The following is a 16,456-nucleotide window of genomic DNA, read 5'->3' on the forward strand; positions in this document are numbered from 1 at the left end:
TTTCAGCTCAGAACAAAGGTCTGTACTTCACCAAGATGGAACAGAAAAATCTGCAAAAAACGTAACAGAAACAAGTTCAAAAATTGATTATTTTTTGGTGTGTGTACAGTAGCACCTGTAAGTCACATGCAGCATGACAGCTCTATAATGCCTTGTTCAAATGCGAAGAAAAACAGCGTGTGTGTCCCAAAGAGATTACAGTTCAAGCCTGATCTAATGTTACTCTACTGATTCCACTCTGACACAGGGCCCTTCTGCACCAAGCGTGTCATTTCTGCGGCAGCAAGAACTGCCATGTGTATTTGGAAAGGGGTGGTGATTAGGTTGGCATTCGGAGCTGACGTACCTTGAAACCGATTGGTATGCTCATTCCTGGAATGTCAGTCATGTCTTAACACATGTTAACCAGAACACACAGACTTGTTCGTTGTTGCAACTCCTGGGCAATGCTTGTCCCTTGCATGCATTAGCATTTGCAAGCTAGTGAGTTCATCTCTCCCAAAAGTCAAGTCTTTCCGTTCTCAGAGACACAAAGCCTTGAATAATTCTCCTGCTCTCAGCTCGTAGCTCATGTGCTAGTCCAGACAGCCAAAAAATTAATTTTAAGAAGTGTTAGCTGCTCTTAAACCAGCTTCTTTTGTCAAACCGCCCCCTTGACCCGAGCATGTACCTGACCTGCATGAGCGAACATCACACCTGGGCACACACCTGCGGCACGAGCAAGGCACGTGGGATATGCAGAAAGGGCAACGCAACGATGAGAGCTCCAGCAACTGCCAGGCGTAAAACATCAGCCCAGACCCGGGAAGCGGCTTTCAGCCCCCCATGCCATGCTGAACCATCCCACCGGCCCCACGCCGGCATTCCCAGGGAGTTTCGCCACACACTGTTCCCAAGCAGCCTGGATAAGCTGTAAATGACTGCCTATGCAGTAACCCACCTGCTGTAGCTTGCAGAGGGAAAAAGAAAGCAAAGTCCTATCTTTCTGTAATTTTGAAGGTGCACAGATTGGGGTGGACAAATTGGAGGCCGTCCAAAAGCCACAGCCCTGTCTGGCCGCAGCCTGGCTTACGGTAACTGTGCCATCACCCTTCGTTTCAATGTGAACAAGATTAATTTTGATTTAGCTCAGACACATCCTTAGCTTAGATAAGCTGAACCAAAATATGCCCTCGTGAAATAAATGTGTCCACCCATGTGTTTACACTGCCTTACGTCAACTTACATTCTCTCCATTAAAGCTGGTGCGATTGAAGCGTGGGCAAAGCCGACAAGCCCAGGCTTCTTGGGCCTCCCTCCCCAAAATCCCATCGCCCCAGCCTGCGCAGAGGAAGATGCCTGGGGGGCTCCGGATGCCCCCGGCCCACCCTGACCCTGAAGCAGGGCAGGCTCAGGCGCTCCCCCAGCCCGGTTCAATGCCGCCACTGTGCTCCTCGGGGCCGGAGAGGGGCTCGCGGTGGCGCAGGGACGGCCTCGCCGGATGGCTCGCTCTTTGTGTGCGTGTCTGCATCAGGGTGACCCAGTAAACAGCTGAAGCAGAGAAAATGCAGGAACAATCCAGTGCAGGGAGGCAGCGAGGGGCTGCCGGTGAAAGGATGGGAGGAATAAATGCGAGCCTTTGTTCTCCGGCCGTGCCCCTCACGCCCGACTCCCACCCCGGCCAGGATGACGTAGGACGCCTCCATTTGCTGCCGGCGTGCTTCCCAGGCCGCCCTGTGCGGAGGTCCGGGCTGAGCCCATCTCGTCCCAGCCTCCTCCTGACACCCACAGCCCCCGCGTGTCCCACCACATCCCAGCTGCAGGTCTCAGGCCATCCCCTTCGCTCCGGGGAAGGGCTGATCCGGGAGAGATTTTCCTCTTGGATAGTCCCCCCCTTACTTGTTCCCCTCCCTGGGGTCCCTGTGGGAAGACGGAAGGGGGAAGAGCAAGCAACTTTTGCTTTGTAATCACCTTCAGAGCATTACTTAAATAGGTGTCAACGCGGCAGTAGGTGCTATATAAGCAGGTACAGAGGCAGGAGTCAACAAGCCAACACCTGGGGGGCCTGCAATCAGGATGCTCAGTCAACTAAGTCTGATTTCCACGGCTGAAGCAACTGAGAGCTTAAGTTTAATTGGCACCTTTGGGGAGAAAACAACTCAAAAAAAAAACAATTAAAAAAAATCCAGCTGTTGTCAAGCGCCTGAACACGCACAGCAGGAGCCCAAGCAGTGAGGTTTGGACTCGGGCCCTGCCCCGAGCGCTGGGTGTGCCAGATCCTGCGCATCCAGAGGGCGGAGAGCGGCTGCGGTAAGAGGAACGCAGGTGTCCAGGCAGGGCGCGGGCAGCCAGGGTGGTGGGATGAATTCCCTTCCCGGACCCTCAGCCCTGCACTTGTAGGTGCGGGTCCTGCTGTGGACCGTGTCCGAGCATCAGCCAGAGCGGGATCTGCAGGCAGCCAACCCTCCGTCAGCTGTTAGCCAAACCCCGGGGGTGGCAGGGAGAGAGCAGGCAGCTCCACGCAGGGTTGCTCCACTTTCCCCCCTACCCTGATTCAGCACAGACTTTTGGGACTATGTTTTCTCCCACTGCTTAAGACACAGCCCTTTCCCAGCAATGGCTGATGACGAAGGCGTACCAGTGTCTGCAGCGGCACACCTGCGTCTGCTCGGGGACACCGGGCATCAGGATTTCAACCCGGCGCTGGGTCACCGCAGGCATTTGCAGGCAAGCATTCCCTCACGTTACTAGAGCTCTTTCATGGCAGGTAAAACACCACGCAAGTAAGCCTGTTCCTCCTGGCCACGGCACTTTGGCGAGCCAGTACAGGCACGCTCCCACCCTGACTCATCTGTTCCTGCCACCCTGCCCCGTTCATCCCCTGGGATTACCAGCCGCAGGTGAGCATCCCTGCAGCTCGCCCTCCCATTTAAAATGATTTTGGGGGACAAATTCTGGGTTATCCAAAAAGCTGATGTGCACCACCACGGGGCAGCATCAGTACGTAGAGGGCAGAGGTGCCCACCTTCCTTCCCTAGCTCCTTTCCTTTGATGTTGCCTGGACTAAGACAGGTCAAGCCTCAAACAGCCCCATCCTCCCAGAGCTGAGTTTTGCTGAGGAACACGCTGAAATCCATGGGAATGAGGACTGGGAGAGATGGAGTTTGTGGGATACCATCCCCACCCCCCCCAAGAAGCACCTCAGGGAATAAGTGTTTGTTATGACACTGGCGTGAGTCATAGCTACGCTCTGAGTCACCCCCAGCACACTGCGAGGGAGGGACCAGCCTGGCCCATCTTAATGCCAGTTCTCACTGTCGCAACTGGGACTGAATCTAATAAACCACGTCGTCTAGAAACTCAGTAATCACAGTGACGGTCGCCAGCAACGGGCACTGCCACCGCACTGCTCAGCACGGGGATCCAGCCAAGGGGTCCTGACCAGCAGAACTGCAGCTGGGACCAAATAGCCATTAAAAAAAATCAAAAGCAATCAAATAGCGACATTTGGGGAGAAGCTGGGCTGCTTTAAGATGATAAACCAAACTGCACATTAGCCTTGCTCCGAAAAGCCTGCCGTGATCGTGGGGGTCGCAGCATGGGAGGAACGGGGGTGACACCATCAGCCCGAGTTCACAGCCCCCATGTCCTTCAGCTCCCATAGCTCACCGGCTCTGCTGCTGCTCCAATGCCCGGGGCCAGACCTCGCCAGCAGCAGGCCACCAGCTGTGCCTTTTAGGCAAGTGTCTTTGAACAAAATCCCTGGGGTTTTGGCCTAAACTGGAAGATGAGGTCCCGAGACCCCAACCACACGAAGGTGTGCGCTTCAGCATCCTTGTTCGCTTTCCACAGCTGAGTTTTCACCCTGCCAGTCTCGGGCAAGACGCTTCGCTTTGCCCAGCTTGGTTAAACAACGGTTTCCTGAAGTTGGCTCCAACTCTAAGAAGCCAACCCAAACCAAACACATCATTTCACAAACGAAAACGCTGGCTTAAGCGGGGAGCCTAGCGCAGGCTCTCAGCTTGAGAGTCTCCATGGAGACCCGACCACTGCACAGAGCAGGGAAGGGTTGTGTGGTTTTGCTCCATCACATGAAAAGAAGTTCTGGTAAGACGGGTAGCGAGCCCTTTGAAAAGCAGGTTTCCACACAGGCCCTCAGCTCAGCTGCTGTTTGTTAAAGCGTGGTTAGCAGAAAGAAAAGCCGCTCTAAAAATAATGCCTCAGCATTCCAGATGAAGTTGCCTCCGATGAGTTTCCTCTCCAATCTGCTCTGTTTGCAAGTCACAACAACTTTTTTTCCTCCCCTGTCAGCTCTGAGGACTCGGCTGGTGCCTGGCAGCTGGAGCCATCTCCGTCCTGCCTCCGCCGACCCCGGGGTTCGCCAGGCAGCTGTGCCCACGCCGCTGCACGGGCACCCAGCACCCCACATGCGGAGCGGGAAGACGCCCTTCCCCGTCCCAGCGTGTTTCTGACAGCAGGGCTCATCGAAATCCAACTGTGTAACGAAAACAAACTCGCTGCTGTCAAGCTATGCAAGTGAAACGGGCCACGCATGTCCCTCTGCATGTGCTTAATCTCCACTGACATTTAGCTGTCACGTAACTCCTGACCCTCAGGTATGTTAGAGAGAAACTCGCAGCGGCTATCTAATGTAAAAGCTCTGCCCTATAAGAACCTGTACCAACGCAGCCCCGGGAACATAACCAAAGACTTTAGAGATTATTTGCATAACATCATAAAAACAAAACAAGCAAAATCACATGGAGAGAGACAGAGGTTTTAGATGCTGCAGATTTGCCACTTCATTGCACCGAAGGAGACCAGTGTTTGCTCACTGCAGCCACGTGACGGCATGGCCCAAGCAGAGATTTAGGAAAGGACTTTCCTGTCGCCTCTGGGAGAGCTGTTCCCCGGTGTTAAGAGAACAAAAGGCCCGTCCACAAAAGCCCTTCTGCATACACCAGATTACACATGTGAGCAAAGCCACTCCTGTGCTAGCCCGCAGCGTGCGCTCAGAGCAGGCTCGCTGCGCAGCGCCCCTGCACCTCTGCCCCTGCTCCGATCCCCTCCCCGTGTCTCCATTCAGGTGGCCGACCTGCGAGGCAGAGCCCCGGGGGAGCGGCTGGGATTACTCCATGCCGGAGCGCAGCGCTCCCTTTCCCTAACGACTCAGGAGCAAAGTCTAAATGCATCTTTATTGGAGCTCCGTGAGCCGGGCGGGCTGGGGTTGCTGTGACGTGCGGGTGAGTCCTCACACGGGGACAGGAATGAGACAAACAACTGAAGCAGCCAAACAGCTCAATTCTTCCCCTGCCGCCAGTTTTCCCAGGCAGGCACGCTCCAGCCAGAGACTGCGATACAGTTTCCGTGTGATGCTTAACACGTCTCCCTGGGCACCAAGTCCCTCCTCCTAAGAACCCTCTATGCCAGCCTCCCCTTTCAGCCTGCAGATGCTTCTCGCTGCAAATGAAGGTCCCACAGACCCCCGCAGCAAACGACACACGTTTTCGACAGGCCAACGATGCTGCTGTTGGGTCTAACCCAGCACCACACACACTAACAGCACGGGATGAACAGGTTAATCTGTGGAGGGTACGAGTCCTTCAACTCAACTCTTTCTCCCCAAGGCCCAAGCGATGCTTCAAATCCCGACCCCCCTCATCCAGACCCCGCAGGTGCCATCCCACCGAAGCAATGCACAAACTCTGACCCGCCACGAGCTGCGCTGGAGCCCCCAGGGCCCCCCGCCGGCAGCTCGGCCAGCTTTGTATCCAAATCCCGCTCCTTAGCAACGACATTTTTTTCCCCCCCTCTTGCTGGGTCCGCGGGAGATGAAGAAATATTTGAGAACTGAAACAGCCCTGCTGCAAGTATATATTTAAATAAAAGGAACACGTCCGCTTGAAAGCCAGTCACTAGGCAGCTCTGGAGATAACGGCATTAGAGAAGTACAAGCAGGGGATGCCCAGCCTTTAAATGTGGTCTAGAATGACCTAAATAAGCTCCCTGCTCCGTCAATTACACATCCCTTGCGGGTCAGAGCGGCTGACAATTAGAGAGCCGGAAAGGGTGATGGAGGAGCTGCTAGCGGTGAAGCCCTTCCTATGGCCGGACCAACTCAAGCGGCCCTAAAAACAGGCCGTGCTCTGGCCCTAACTGTGGGGTGGTCACAGCTGACCCCCCAGCTCTGAAACAGCGGCGCCGGCTGAGCGAGACCCATCCCTGCAGGCACAGCTGGCCTGACACTCTTTTTGCTCATCCCACCCCAAACCCGGGCACACGGAAGCACGGAAATCCTCCAAGACTGCATTTAGTTGCCCCTGCCTGGTAATCCCACCTCGATAGATAGAAAATAGATGGCTGTAGTGGAGCAATAGTGTGATCTGGGGGGCCCTGAGCTGCAGCGTGGGACCTCCTGCCTGCCCCGTTGCAGGGAGCCCCCGGAGCAAAGCCGGGGCACGGGGGTGCCCCTCCAGCTTGTGGATAAACAAAGATTTCCATTTCCAGGGCTGCCAGTCGTACTAAATCCACTAAAACCTCAGCGAGATCCCAGTACCGGAGGGTTTCCCACCCCTATGGAACATGGCACGGCAGCCTCCAAGTAACATGATCCTTATACAAACACATTTAGAAACCTCCAGCTTCTCTCTAACCGTATCAAATAATAATAAAAAAATCCCTCCCACCTCTGTTATTCCCATCCTGCAGCAGCCACCAACAATCAGCATCTCAGCCTGCTCCCGGCCTCACCGCCGGCTCCAAACCCTTCTGGAAGGGAGCCAGAAGGTAGGTCCCCATCCAACAAATACCAACAGATGATGTTCATCTGGCAAATTGCAAGGGGCATATCAAGTTGTGCTTGGGGGAGGAGAACAGGCTGGGAGAAAAGGATCTTCTTCCAAAGGCACCATAGGAAGCTAAAAGAAAATGGCTTTTAAGAGAAATCTTTGCCCCTCCCTTGCCACCTTCCGGGCTGTAAAGAACAAGCACTGACCTCCAAGGCATCTAGGCTGAGCAATTCAAGTTTTCGAGGATGCGTTTAGCAACTGAAAAATCTCCTAATTGTTCAGAAAATAAATAGAGCCAGAATAGCAAGGACACAAGCTTTTTTGATATGCGTCAGCCCAGCCACTTGTCTAGAGGTTTGGCAGTATCAGTCTCACGAAAGTTTCAGTCTGTGTCATCTGCAGTGGGGTTTACGGCACGCTTGTCCAACAAGGACCAGGAGGAGAGCCACCAAATTCACTTTGTGGCTGCCCCTGGACAGGAAGGATTGACACTTGCTGCTGCTTTGGGATGGATTGGAACTGGAAAGGTCAAAGCAAAAGGTCTGCAAAGCTGCTCTGTCAATCCCTCGCTTGAGACAGTCCGTTTAAATTTTCCATTCCCTGTGGTTAAAATCACGGCGAGAACACTTGGCAACACGTGGCCGTGAGACCTTGAGTAGGACCTCAAAGCGATGCCTGGGCGATCGATGCCGTTGCTGTGGGATACAGGCAAAGGTCTGCCCTGCTGACATCCGTGGGGGCTCAGCCGAGGAGCGGAAAATGAGATCCGCATTCCCTGCAACCCGCCCAGCAGCTTTCCAGGGATCCTCTATTCCCTGTGGGACCAGACTATCCGCCCCATAAGCTGGCACAGCTCCACCGAAACCAGCTCTGTCCCAGCATAGGGGACACGCCGCACCTGGGAAGCGCAACACCCTTTGGTGGAGGCAACAACCCCAGGCTCCCACCGCGGACCTGGGGACCGGCGGCAGCGCTGCGGGGCTGTTAAGGGGGGTTAGCAAAACACTGAAGGTCTCCGGGGGTTTTCTTATTCAAATAATCTGCCTTCTCCTCCCAGCGTGCATCTTGCAGCATAACTACCTGAGGATTATAACCACACCAGGCTGCTGCCAGGACAGTTGTCACGATGATGACACTCTTACTTTTTTTCCTTTCCCCAGCCGTGCACTGTAATGCCGGCAGGTGCAACCCGCCCGGCAGGGCTTAGTGAGCGACGTGGAGGCCCTCGCACGGGAACACTCTAGAGGTTGGCAGCTCTCCGAGCATCTCAAAGCCGCTCAGGAGGCAGCGGGTCACCATACACCACTCTGGGATGCACCTTTTCTTGCCATGACTTGCAAATGGATGGTACAGAGAAAGGAGAAATTTGTCTGCAGGTTGTTCAGGGCTGGGAGGAAAACCAAGCAATCAGACGCCAGGACTGTGCTCTGACCATTACGCAGCACGAACCCACGTACAGCCCAGAGCAGAAATCCGGGCAAAGACGGTTTCAGAGGAGGTCTGGCAGGCAGTCGTCTCTCTCCACTGTGCTCAGGTGAGCGGGGGCTTGCTCAGGGCCAGCGGGGGCCATGCAAAGCCGCCCTCAGCCCCAGTGACTTTTCCTTTGCAAGCCCCCATCGCCCGAGATGCTGCCAAACCCTCTCCTGAGCTCCGGAGCCTCCTCCGGCCGGGGTGCATGGGGGCTCACACGTGCCAGGCAGCCTCTCCCTGGGGTAAGAGCAGCACGCTGCATCACCCCCTCTTTTCCTCCCCACTCCTCTTGCTCTCCCTGCCAGAAGCGCGGCCCCTCGGCCTCCCGGAGCACGGAGGGCCGGAGAGGCTGGACTTCCTGCCAGGCATAACACGAACCAGATGATGTACTCCAAACAATGTCAGTACACCCGCCCCCAGGAGAGAGAAGCAGGGAGGGGAAAGAGGGGAAAATAAGCTGGATGGAGCTTTCATGAACCCTCAGCAGAGCTGATGAGCTCCTGCCACCAGGCCAGAGGTGAACCGATACAGCTGGAGCCTGAGATAATCCCTTCCCATCCGTGGCTGACCAAGACTTTCCATCACAGATTATGGGGTAGATCATTTAGCGCTGGGAGAAGGAACCATCACCCCCTGAAACGCTGCCTGCCCTCCCCAGATATCAGCACAGTAACTCAAAAGGTTTTAGTGGTGATTCCCCCCCCTCCGCTGCTCTCCTCCAGCGGGAAGCATCCAGAGCTGAGAAGCACATCTGCAGCTGGCTCTAAATCCCAGCAAAGCCAGACTTGCTGACCCTCGCTGATATTAACCCCTGCACCACCAGCCCGCAGGGCTCGGACCCTGCTGTAAAAGCACCACCTCTGAACGCCAAAACTTTCCTCTAGCTGAGTTTGCTGAGAATCAATGACATTCCCGGCATGCTGAAGATGATCAGCCATTACTAAGAAAAAAGGCACAGCTCCGACTCAGATTATTTTTGGGTGTCTCCACGTGCAACTGCCATCAACAAACCACCCAGGCCGAGAGCTCCAGGGGACCAGTCTGACTCTGAACCGCCAGAGGTCGAATCCAAAGAAGCGCAAATATTTCACATCCTCCAGCAAAGTCCTCCCGATGTCCATAACCTTCCCAGAGGACGCTTCTGTGGTTTGGACAAGCCTGAAGCCTTTGCAAGCAGCTCGGATCTGAGCAGACTCCTGCCTCCAGCAGCCAGAGTCTCAAATAAAATGTTAAAAGCCCCCGGTTTTAGCAATCTGCCCCCTTCCCCGGTTGTCTTGAGGGAGACCGTCTCTTTGGTTTCTCGCAGCAGAGAGCCTGGCAGCCTGCCTGCCAGCCAACGGCACAGGGACACGCGGCAAGAAAACCAAGCAGGGGCACCCATTTATTAAATAAAATGAAACAGCACCACGTGCAGCAGACTGCCCGCAGCCATCCCCCTACCACGCTCCAGGCCGGCTTTGGCCAGGCTGCCAGCGTAGGCGGAGAACCCCCAAACTAGAGCGGGCTGTGCGCCGGGGCCCGCTCCGTGCCCCCCCCCCCCCCCCCTTCCCCCCCAACCTCATCCCAGCAGCGACGCCCCCAACCATCCCCATCCCCGCCACTCACCTCCAGCGGCGGCAGGTCGGGGTCGAGCTGGGTGAAGCTGTGCAGCACCACGGGGCTGCTCTCGCCGGCCACCTCCAGCCTCACGCCGCCCCAGAGGCTCCGCGCCCGCCGGCAGCCCTCGAACATCCTCTCGGGGGCGGGGGCGGGCGCGGCGGCATGGTGCGGCGGGGCGCGCCGGCGGCTCACCATGGGCAGCGCCGCCGCATCCCCGGCGCCGCGCTCCGCCGCCGGCCCCGCCAGCGCCCCCGGGACGCCCGGGGAGACGCAGCGGTGGGACGGACGCCCGGGGAAGGCTGATCCGGAGCCGCCGACGCAGGGAGAGCTCGGCAGCCGGGGAGGTTCGGCGGGGGTCGGGAGGCGGCGGAACGGCCCGGGAGGCGCGGCGGGAGCGCCCCGCAGCAGCGGGGCAGGCGCCGGGTAACCCGCAGCCGCCCCCGCCGCCGAGCAGCCTGATGTCACCGCGGGGCCGGGAAGGAGCCGGCCGGGCTGCAAAACCAGGCACTGGATTTCCTCCCGCAGCCTCCGCCCGCCCGGGGGCCGGCCCGCCCGGCCCGGCCCGGCCCCCCGCGGGAGGGGGGACGGGGAGCGGCGGGAGGCGGCCGAGCTGCGAAAAACCCCCGAGCCCACAAAAACGCCAGGCGGGAGCTGCGGGCGGCGGGGACGCGCAGCTGGCGGGAGGAGCGAAGCTCGGGGGGGCCACCGGGATGGGGAGAGGGTGACCCAGACCCAGCTGGAGGGGCGAGCACCGGGGGTTTAACGAGGGTGGGCGGGAGCAAAGCTGTACAAGGTGACAGCAGCTCTGGAAGAGGATCCTTGTATCACCAGGTGTTCGCGCAGCGCCTAGGTCTGGGGTTCACACACCACCAACCAAAAAAAAAAAAAAGTATTAAATTCAAGTGCACGAATATTAACAGCACGTGTTTTTGTCTGAACAGAGACATTTTTACCTCATCACATGAGCGCAGTCCCCCGCCAACAGTGCCGTGTGTGTTCGCAGCACTGCCCAGCACTTCACTCTCCACAGCTGGGCTTTATGGGGTGACGTGGTCACAGGGGACGGGCAGCGTCCCCTGGGGAGATGAAGGGATGTGACCGAGGCCCCGCAGCGAGTCAGTGCCGGGAGCAGGGTCTGACCCCTTCCCCTTGCCAGGCCTCCGATGCGCAGGCAAAGGGGGGAGCAGGGACCAAGGCACCTGTGCTCGGCCCAGCAGGGACTCAGGGAAAGAGAGATGGGCCCAGGGATCGGGCCATACGGTTAGACTCGATGATCTTAGAGGTCTTTTCCAACCTCAATGATTCTATGATTCTATGATCAGCGGGGCTGCAGATCCCGCTTTAAAGAGGCTCTGAGCCTCCAGGATGATGCTGAAACCCTGCAACGTAATTTTGTTTTCAGAGGCAAAGAGAAACGGGCAAAACTGTTTGTCGTTTATCATCCCCCTGCGCTGAGCACGGCGTGCTCTCACCCTCCCCTGGCTCTTCCCCTTCCCTGCCGATAAACTGTATCACAGCGTCCGGGTAGTTGCTGCTGACAACACCAAAACCCAGACTTCTACGCCTCAGCTCCCTGCACAGCTGAAATAACATCAGCCTCCCAGGGCCTTCCAGCCCCGCGGCTTTATTTCCAATGAGAACATGGAGCCGAGGCTCGCACGTCCAGCTCTGCCAAGGGCACCAGCAGCTCCTGCCCAGGCAGGAAAGGATTAACAGGGCTGCCAGGGATGCCGTACGCTTCAAACTTGAAAGTTTACCAGGCAGGAGGATGAGCGGGGACAATGCGGGCTATTGTCCTGCTTATCTGGAGGCGCAAAGGGTCAAGGGGACTTCCCAGGACACCCTGGGAAAGGGGACCTGGCCCTGCACCAGGGCCTCGCACTGCCCAAGGCAGCCCCGCACCTTCGGGACGCATTCCTGGGGGCAATGCGGATTTTAACACTTCCCGGGCAGAGCCGCGGGCCCTGATCCCTGCCCAGGTCACCCCGCGGTGCCGGTCAGGTCACCGGAGCTTTCTCCGCCGCAGAAAGGACGTGACGGTGTTCCACGCAGAGGTGTCCTTATACCCACCGGTGCATCATGCAGAAACTGTGTGACACTGCAAGACGTGCTATAAACGGAGATCAGTGGCGTGCATCGTTTCACTCGGTAGATGCAGAAATCGGAGGCGGCGCCCGGTTCTCTAGCAGAAATCAGTGTTGCCTCTCTGGGCTGCAGCGTTTGGGAGGGAGACTGCTTTTCTTCAGTGTTTATCTCTTAGGGCAGCGCAATCGTGGCCCACCACTGGAATTGCCTGGCACTGCTCAAGTGCACATAATAAATAACAGCACTACTCCTTTTCAGTTGGCAAAGCCCTTCAAAACCCTCCAGCTTCGTCTGACCTCTACGGAAAGATGCAGCTCTCTGTTTGATGGGCAATTTTCACTGGTCCTTTGGTTGACCACTAAAGATGGTTTCAGGGGAGAAACACTTCTGATAATGGATAATAAATAATATAAGGCAGGAAGGCAACTGTGAGGGTTTAAAAATAGCCAGCCAGTTTCCTCTCTCCTCTCCTGGGAACCTTCTGGATCTGAAAAGCAAAACACTCAAAGCGGGGTCAGGAGCCCAAGTTCAGGATGTTTGCTCAGCGTAGCTAACCCCAAACACTCAGCCATCAGGGGCCAGGCTCTTGAAAATTGTGAGATTCAAAACAAATAACTTTTCAGGGCTTCTTATCTGCCTCTAAGCATAGAGCCGAAAGGGAACACGCAGATCACACCCTCAGGTTTCTCCCCTACACCCCTGAAGGTCTAGAAATTGTTGAAAAATGCAATTATTTCACATGCAGGTGACTCCAGGAACAGGGGATTTAAGAAAACAATCAATGATTGAGTGATTCATTAAAAAAATATCATCAATTTACACTTGGCAAACTCAGCAAAAGCTTTTCACAATACACTGAGCATTTTGCATTGACATCAGCTGTAAATGTCCCATCGACTTCAGCAGGCGCAGGAGCAGAGACGGGTGCGGGAACTGGGTGCTGCGGGAAATCCCTTACTTCGTTTCTTTCCGCCACTCTGCAATCAGCACTTGGCTGAATAAATACAAACCCATACGGCCAACACTGGAGCATCTACAGATCACAAATCTATGCTCCTCTGCCGCAGTCTCCAGCCCGCAGGCTTCCCTGCACAGTAAATAATGCGGAGCGGGTAACACAGAGAGGCTTTTTGCAAAGTTTTCTGGTTTAGCTCAATCCATTTGGGTCAGGACCTGCAGATTCAGACCTTTGTTTCTTAATAACCAGGCTCAGCGCGGACCCCGAGTTGTCTCTCCCTGACACGTACAAGCTCGTACACGTGGCCTTTGAGCATTCCCCTCAGCTCCATCCTCCAGCCCTCCCAGCGACGGCCCTCCTTCGCTTTCATCTCGCTGCTCCACTTCCGAGAAAGGCTTTCCAGCATATTTCCTACAGGACAAAACTCGCAGTGACCCAGTTCCTGTGCTCTATATTGCTGGGGCTTTTTTCTTTCTTTTTTTTTTTTTTTTTCCCTCCATGAGGCCATGGGCTGAGGGAGGGAGGCTGCCCACCCCAAAGCATCGCTCAGAAATGCTTTCACAGGGGTTGCTGCCTCCCGCGTGGCGTCGGTTGCCTGCAAACACCCCCAAGTGCTCCTGCCACCACCCCAGGGCAGGCACTGGCACCGCCTCGCGAAACCCGTATTTTCTTTGAGCCCCGGTGAGCCTCCAGCGGGACAGATGCCAGAGCAGAGAACTGAAAAAAGCTGATCTCAGCCCCGACCACAGAAGGCGAGAATCAGCCCCAGCTGCCTCTAGCTGAGCCCCTCTCAAGCGTCGCACACCACCAGCTTTCGCTGTTCGACAAGCGAGTGAAGCGGGACCCAAATCAGCAGCCTCCAGATGGGAACCGGGCTGGTTTATGCGGGAGTTGCAACACTACCCGGCCTCTGTCCCAAGCTCTGGCACCGACTCACAAGGCACATCGAGTAAATCCCTGCAGTGCTCTGTGTCTGGCCGCTCGCTATAAAATGGAGACGATAACACTTCCTTCTATTGTAGGGGCCGGGGAACCCTTTTTCGTTGCTGTTTGTAAGGCACTTTGGAGGAAAAGTGCTACCGATAGAAAAGAACTATTAACTAAAAGTCAGGCTGTCCGTTACATTTGCATTGAGTCCTAAATCAAAACTTTTTGGACATTCAGATTTTCATTTGAAAGACTTTCCTTTCCACTGCCCAGGCTCAACTGGAAGATTATTTTATAAGAAATAATAATAATAAACTAGTACTCTCTCTTCTACTTCAGGACCAGGAAAAAAAAACCTCCGAGCTTGTGCAAGAAGGGAAAATGATGTCACTGCTCCGTTCAGTACAATCTGTATACAGATGTTAGATTAGAGCAGTTGCTCCCAAAATTTGGGGACCAACAGATCGCAGCCAGCCCTCAGTCCCTCGCAGGCCCAATTCTCACTTGCAAACACAATCAGTGCCCCTATTTAGCCAGATTTTAGGGGTGAGCCACACACCACTTGCCACGGCTTAGAGCAAGCGTGGATTTTAGGAAATTCTCCGCCGAGTACTGTGGATCCAGGGTAGTTGGATCACTCGCTCTGCCTCCAGGTTTTGGGTGTTTCTCGGGGCCGTTTCCCCGGCCGATCAGGCACTATGAACTCTTTGTGCTGGCAGGGAGGAAGGCTGACTCAGGCTCTCCCGCAGTTTGTGCCCCTTCTGCCGGTGGCACCTGTTCTCCAGCTGCAACACCCTCTCCTCCCCACGGCCCCCCACGGGCAGCTACTGATTAAGCGCCGGGTTAATTCAGGAACGCAGCTCTCCTCCAGCCTCTCTGAAGCACGCCAAAAGTCTAACAGAGCAAGGCAAGCTCCTAATTATTGTCAGTTCCTAGCAGAGGAAGCACACCAAATCCCCGGGCAATTAGGATCTAAAACTCTCCATCCAGCTATTCTGTGTTTCATTTCCCGCAGCCCCTGCGCACAGCTGGGCTACAGCATCTCCTGCGGAGACTGCCGACTCCTGAAGCTCAGCGATGGCGATGCAATTATGCCATGAGCCTTGAAGATCCAAGAGCTTGCAGGAAGATTTCTCCTCAATCCTACTTCTTATGCCATCCACTTGGCCGTAGTATTTGAGCATCTTTCATTAGGGCAGCAAGCGACAACACAAACCTTTGTTTTTCAGGCTTGCTGACTTCTAAAAACTCGGCAAAACAAGGCCAACACGGGGGCCAGGGAGGGGGGGAAAAAAAAAAATCAAGCCACTTTCTAAGAAACAACTGACCACAGCACGCTTTGTGCGGGCATTTCTGGGGAAAGGCACCTTGGCTTCTTCACAAAGTGCCCACACAGCCATTTACAGTGAAAAGAAAATACTCAGAAAAATAAGAGGCAAAATGTAACTACTAACATTAAAGTATGCCCAGAAAGCCAGAGACAACAGGGTCCATCTTGTGAAAAGCACCAAGAGACCTTACAGCATTTTGTAGGGCACTGGTGGCAGGGGGATGCAGCAAAACAAGCACAAAAGCTTGCCCAGAGCTCGCTGTTTCGAGAGGATCGTAAAACACCCAGCGAGTTTTGTTAGGGACCGTCCCCACATCGAGAGGGGGCTGCAGCTGCAGCGCCGGGTCGCAGCGTTTTCCTTTTCCACGTGCTTCCCCGCTGCCGTCCATGGCGCTCCCCTGAGCGCAGGGTTCAGCAGGCATTAAGCTGCTGAAGCCTGACACGCTGCAGACACGCCAGAGCTCCTCTGGTAAAGACTATTATTTCTTGAGCTGTTTGTCTTTAAAGGCAGCTTTTATCTCCCTATCACCTTTCTGCCAGAACGTTTCAGTCAGCTCTTTTAACAACTACCACCTAAGGTGCTTGTAACCAAAAGAAAAACAGGAAAAACATTTTTCTGTGTTGCTTAGCGATCAACGTACGAGGAGTTCAAGTCTCCCAGGTGCTCAGAGTTATTGTAACTTCCATCCTTGCTTGCACGGGTCCTCTGCATAACAGTCGGGAAAAGAAAAATCACTGGTAGAAAAGAGGAGAAAGGTTATGAAGCCACAAAAATTGGCAGGGAAAGACGGGAATGGGTGTAGCCCCTGAAGATAGGGGAAACTCCTTTCTGAAATCAAAACAGCCCTTCTCATCTACCAGAAAAATAAGATGACCCAGAGAGATTTCATTATATATTGGAAACACGTATCTGTGATCACTGATGTTGGGCAAGGTCCAGCGGTGGCAGTTTCATTGGCAAAGCCCCCCGAGCCTTGCAGGGTCCCCCCAACAAGTCCCCCAACAGCTGGAGTCACTTTCCCGCAGCCAGCGCAGCACCCCGAGTCCCTCGCTCCCCCGAGGGCACCCCAAGCGCTGCCAGCCCCTGTCCTGCTGTGCTCAGGCAGAGAGCGACCAAGGGCTATGCAGATGCACAAAGCAAAGTTAATTTGCCTCCCAACTGCATCGCTTCCCAAAAGAAACTCAACCTATCAAGGAATTTACTGGGCATAAAACTTATTCCCCTCACTACAGCCTTCGGCAAAGGAGGTACGTGCTGGGTTTTCTGTGCACGCAGCTGCTCCTCCCTCCAGCACCTTTGTATCGTGCTACTGGGGCCAG

The 16,456-nt window shown here is 55.2% G+C and overlaps 1 protein-coding gene across 5 annotated transcripts in view; it reads right to left on the reverse strand.

Moving 5' to 3' along the window:
* The window catches only part of RALGDS (ral guanine nucleotide dissociation stimulator), a 63,392-nt gene that overhangs the window by 16,753 nt on the left and 30,183 nt on the right, over positions 1 to 16,456 (reverse strand). For 2 of the 5 annotated variants that reach the window (XM_076355747.1, XM_076355745.1), the window contains exon 1: positions 9,843 to 9,968. The exons of 2 other annotated variants lie outside the window; for them this stretch is intronic. In XM_076355747.1, the coding sequence (XP_076211862.1) occupies positions 9,843 to 9,968 (126 nt within the window). Of the gene's footprint in view, positions 1 to 9,842; positions 10,032 to 16,456 lie in introns of those variants that run through there. One more of the 5 variants, XM_076355743.1, reaches the window with a different exon arrangement.

This window comes from Aptenodytes patagonicus, chromosome 18, assembly GCF_965638725.1.
Source record: "Aptenodytes patagonicus chromosome 18, bAptPat1.pri.cur, whole genome shotgun sequence".
Classification (NCBI taxonomy): domain Eukaryota; kingdom Metazoa; phylum Chordata; class Aves; order Sphenisciformes; family Spheniscidae; genus Aptenodytes; species Aptenodytes patagonicus.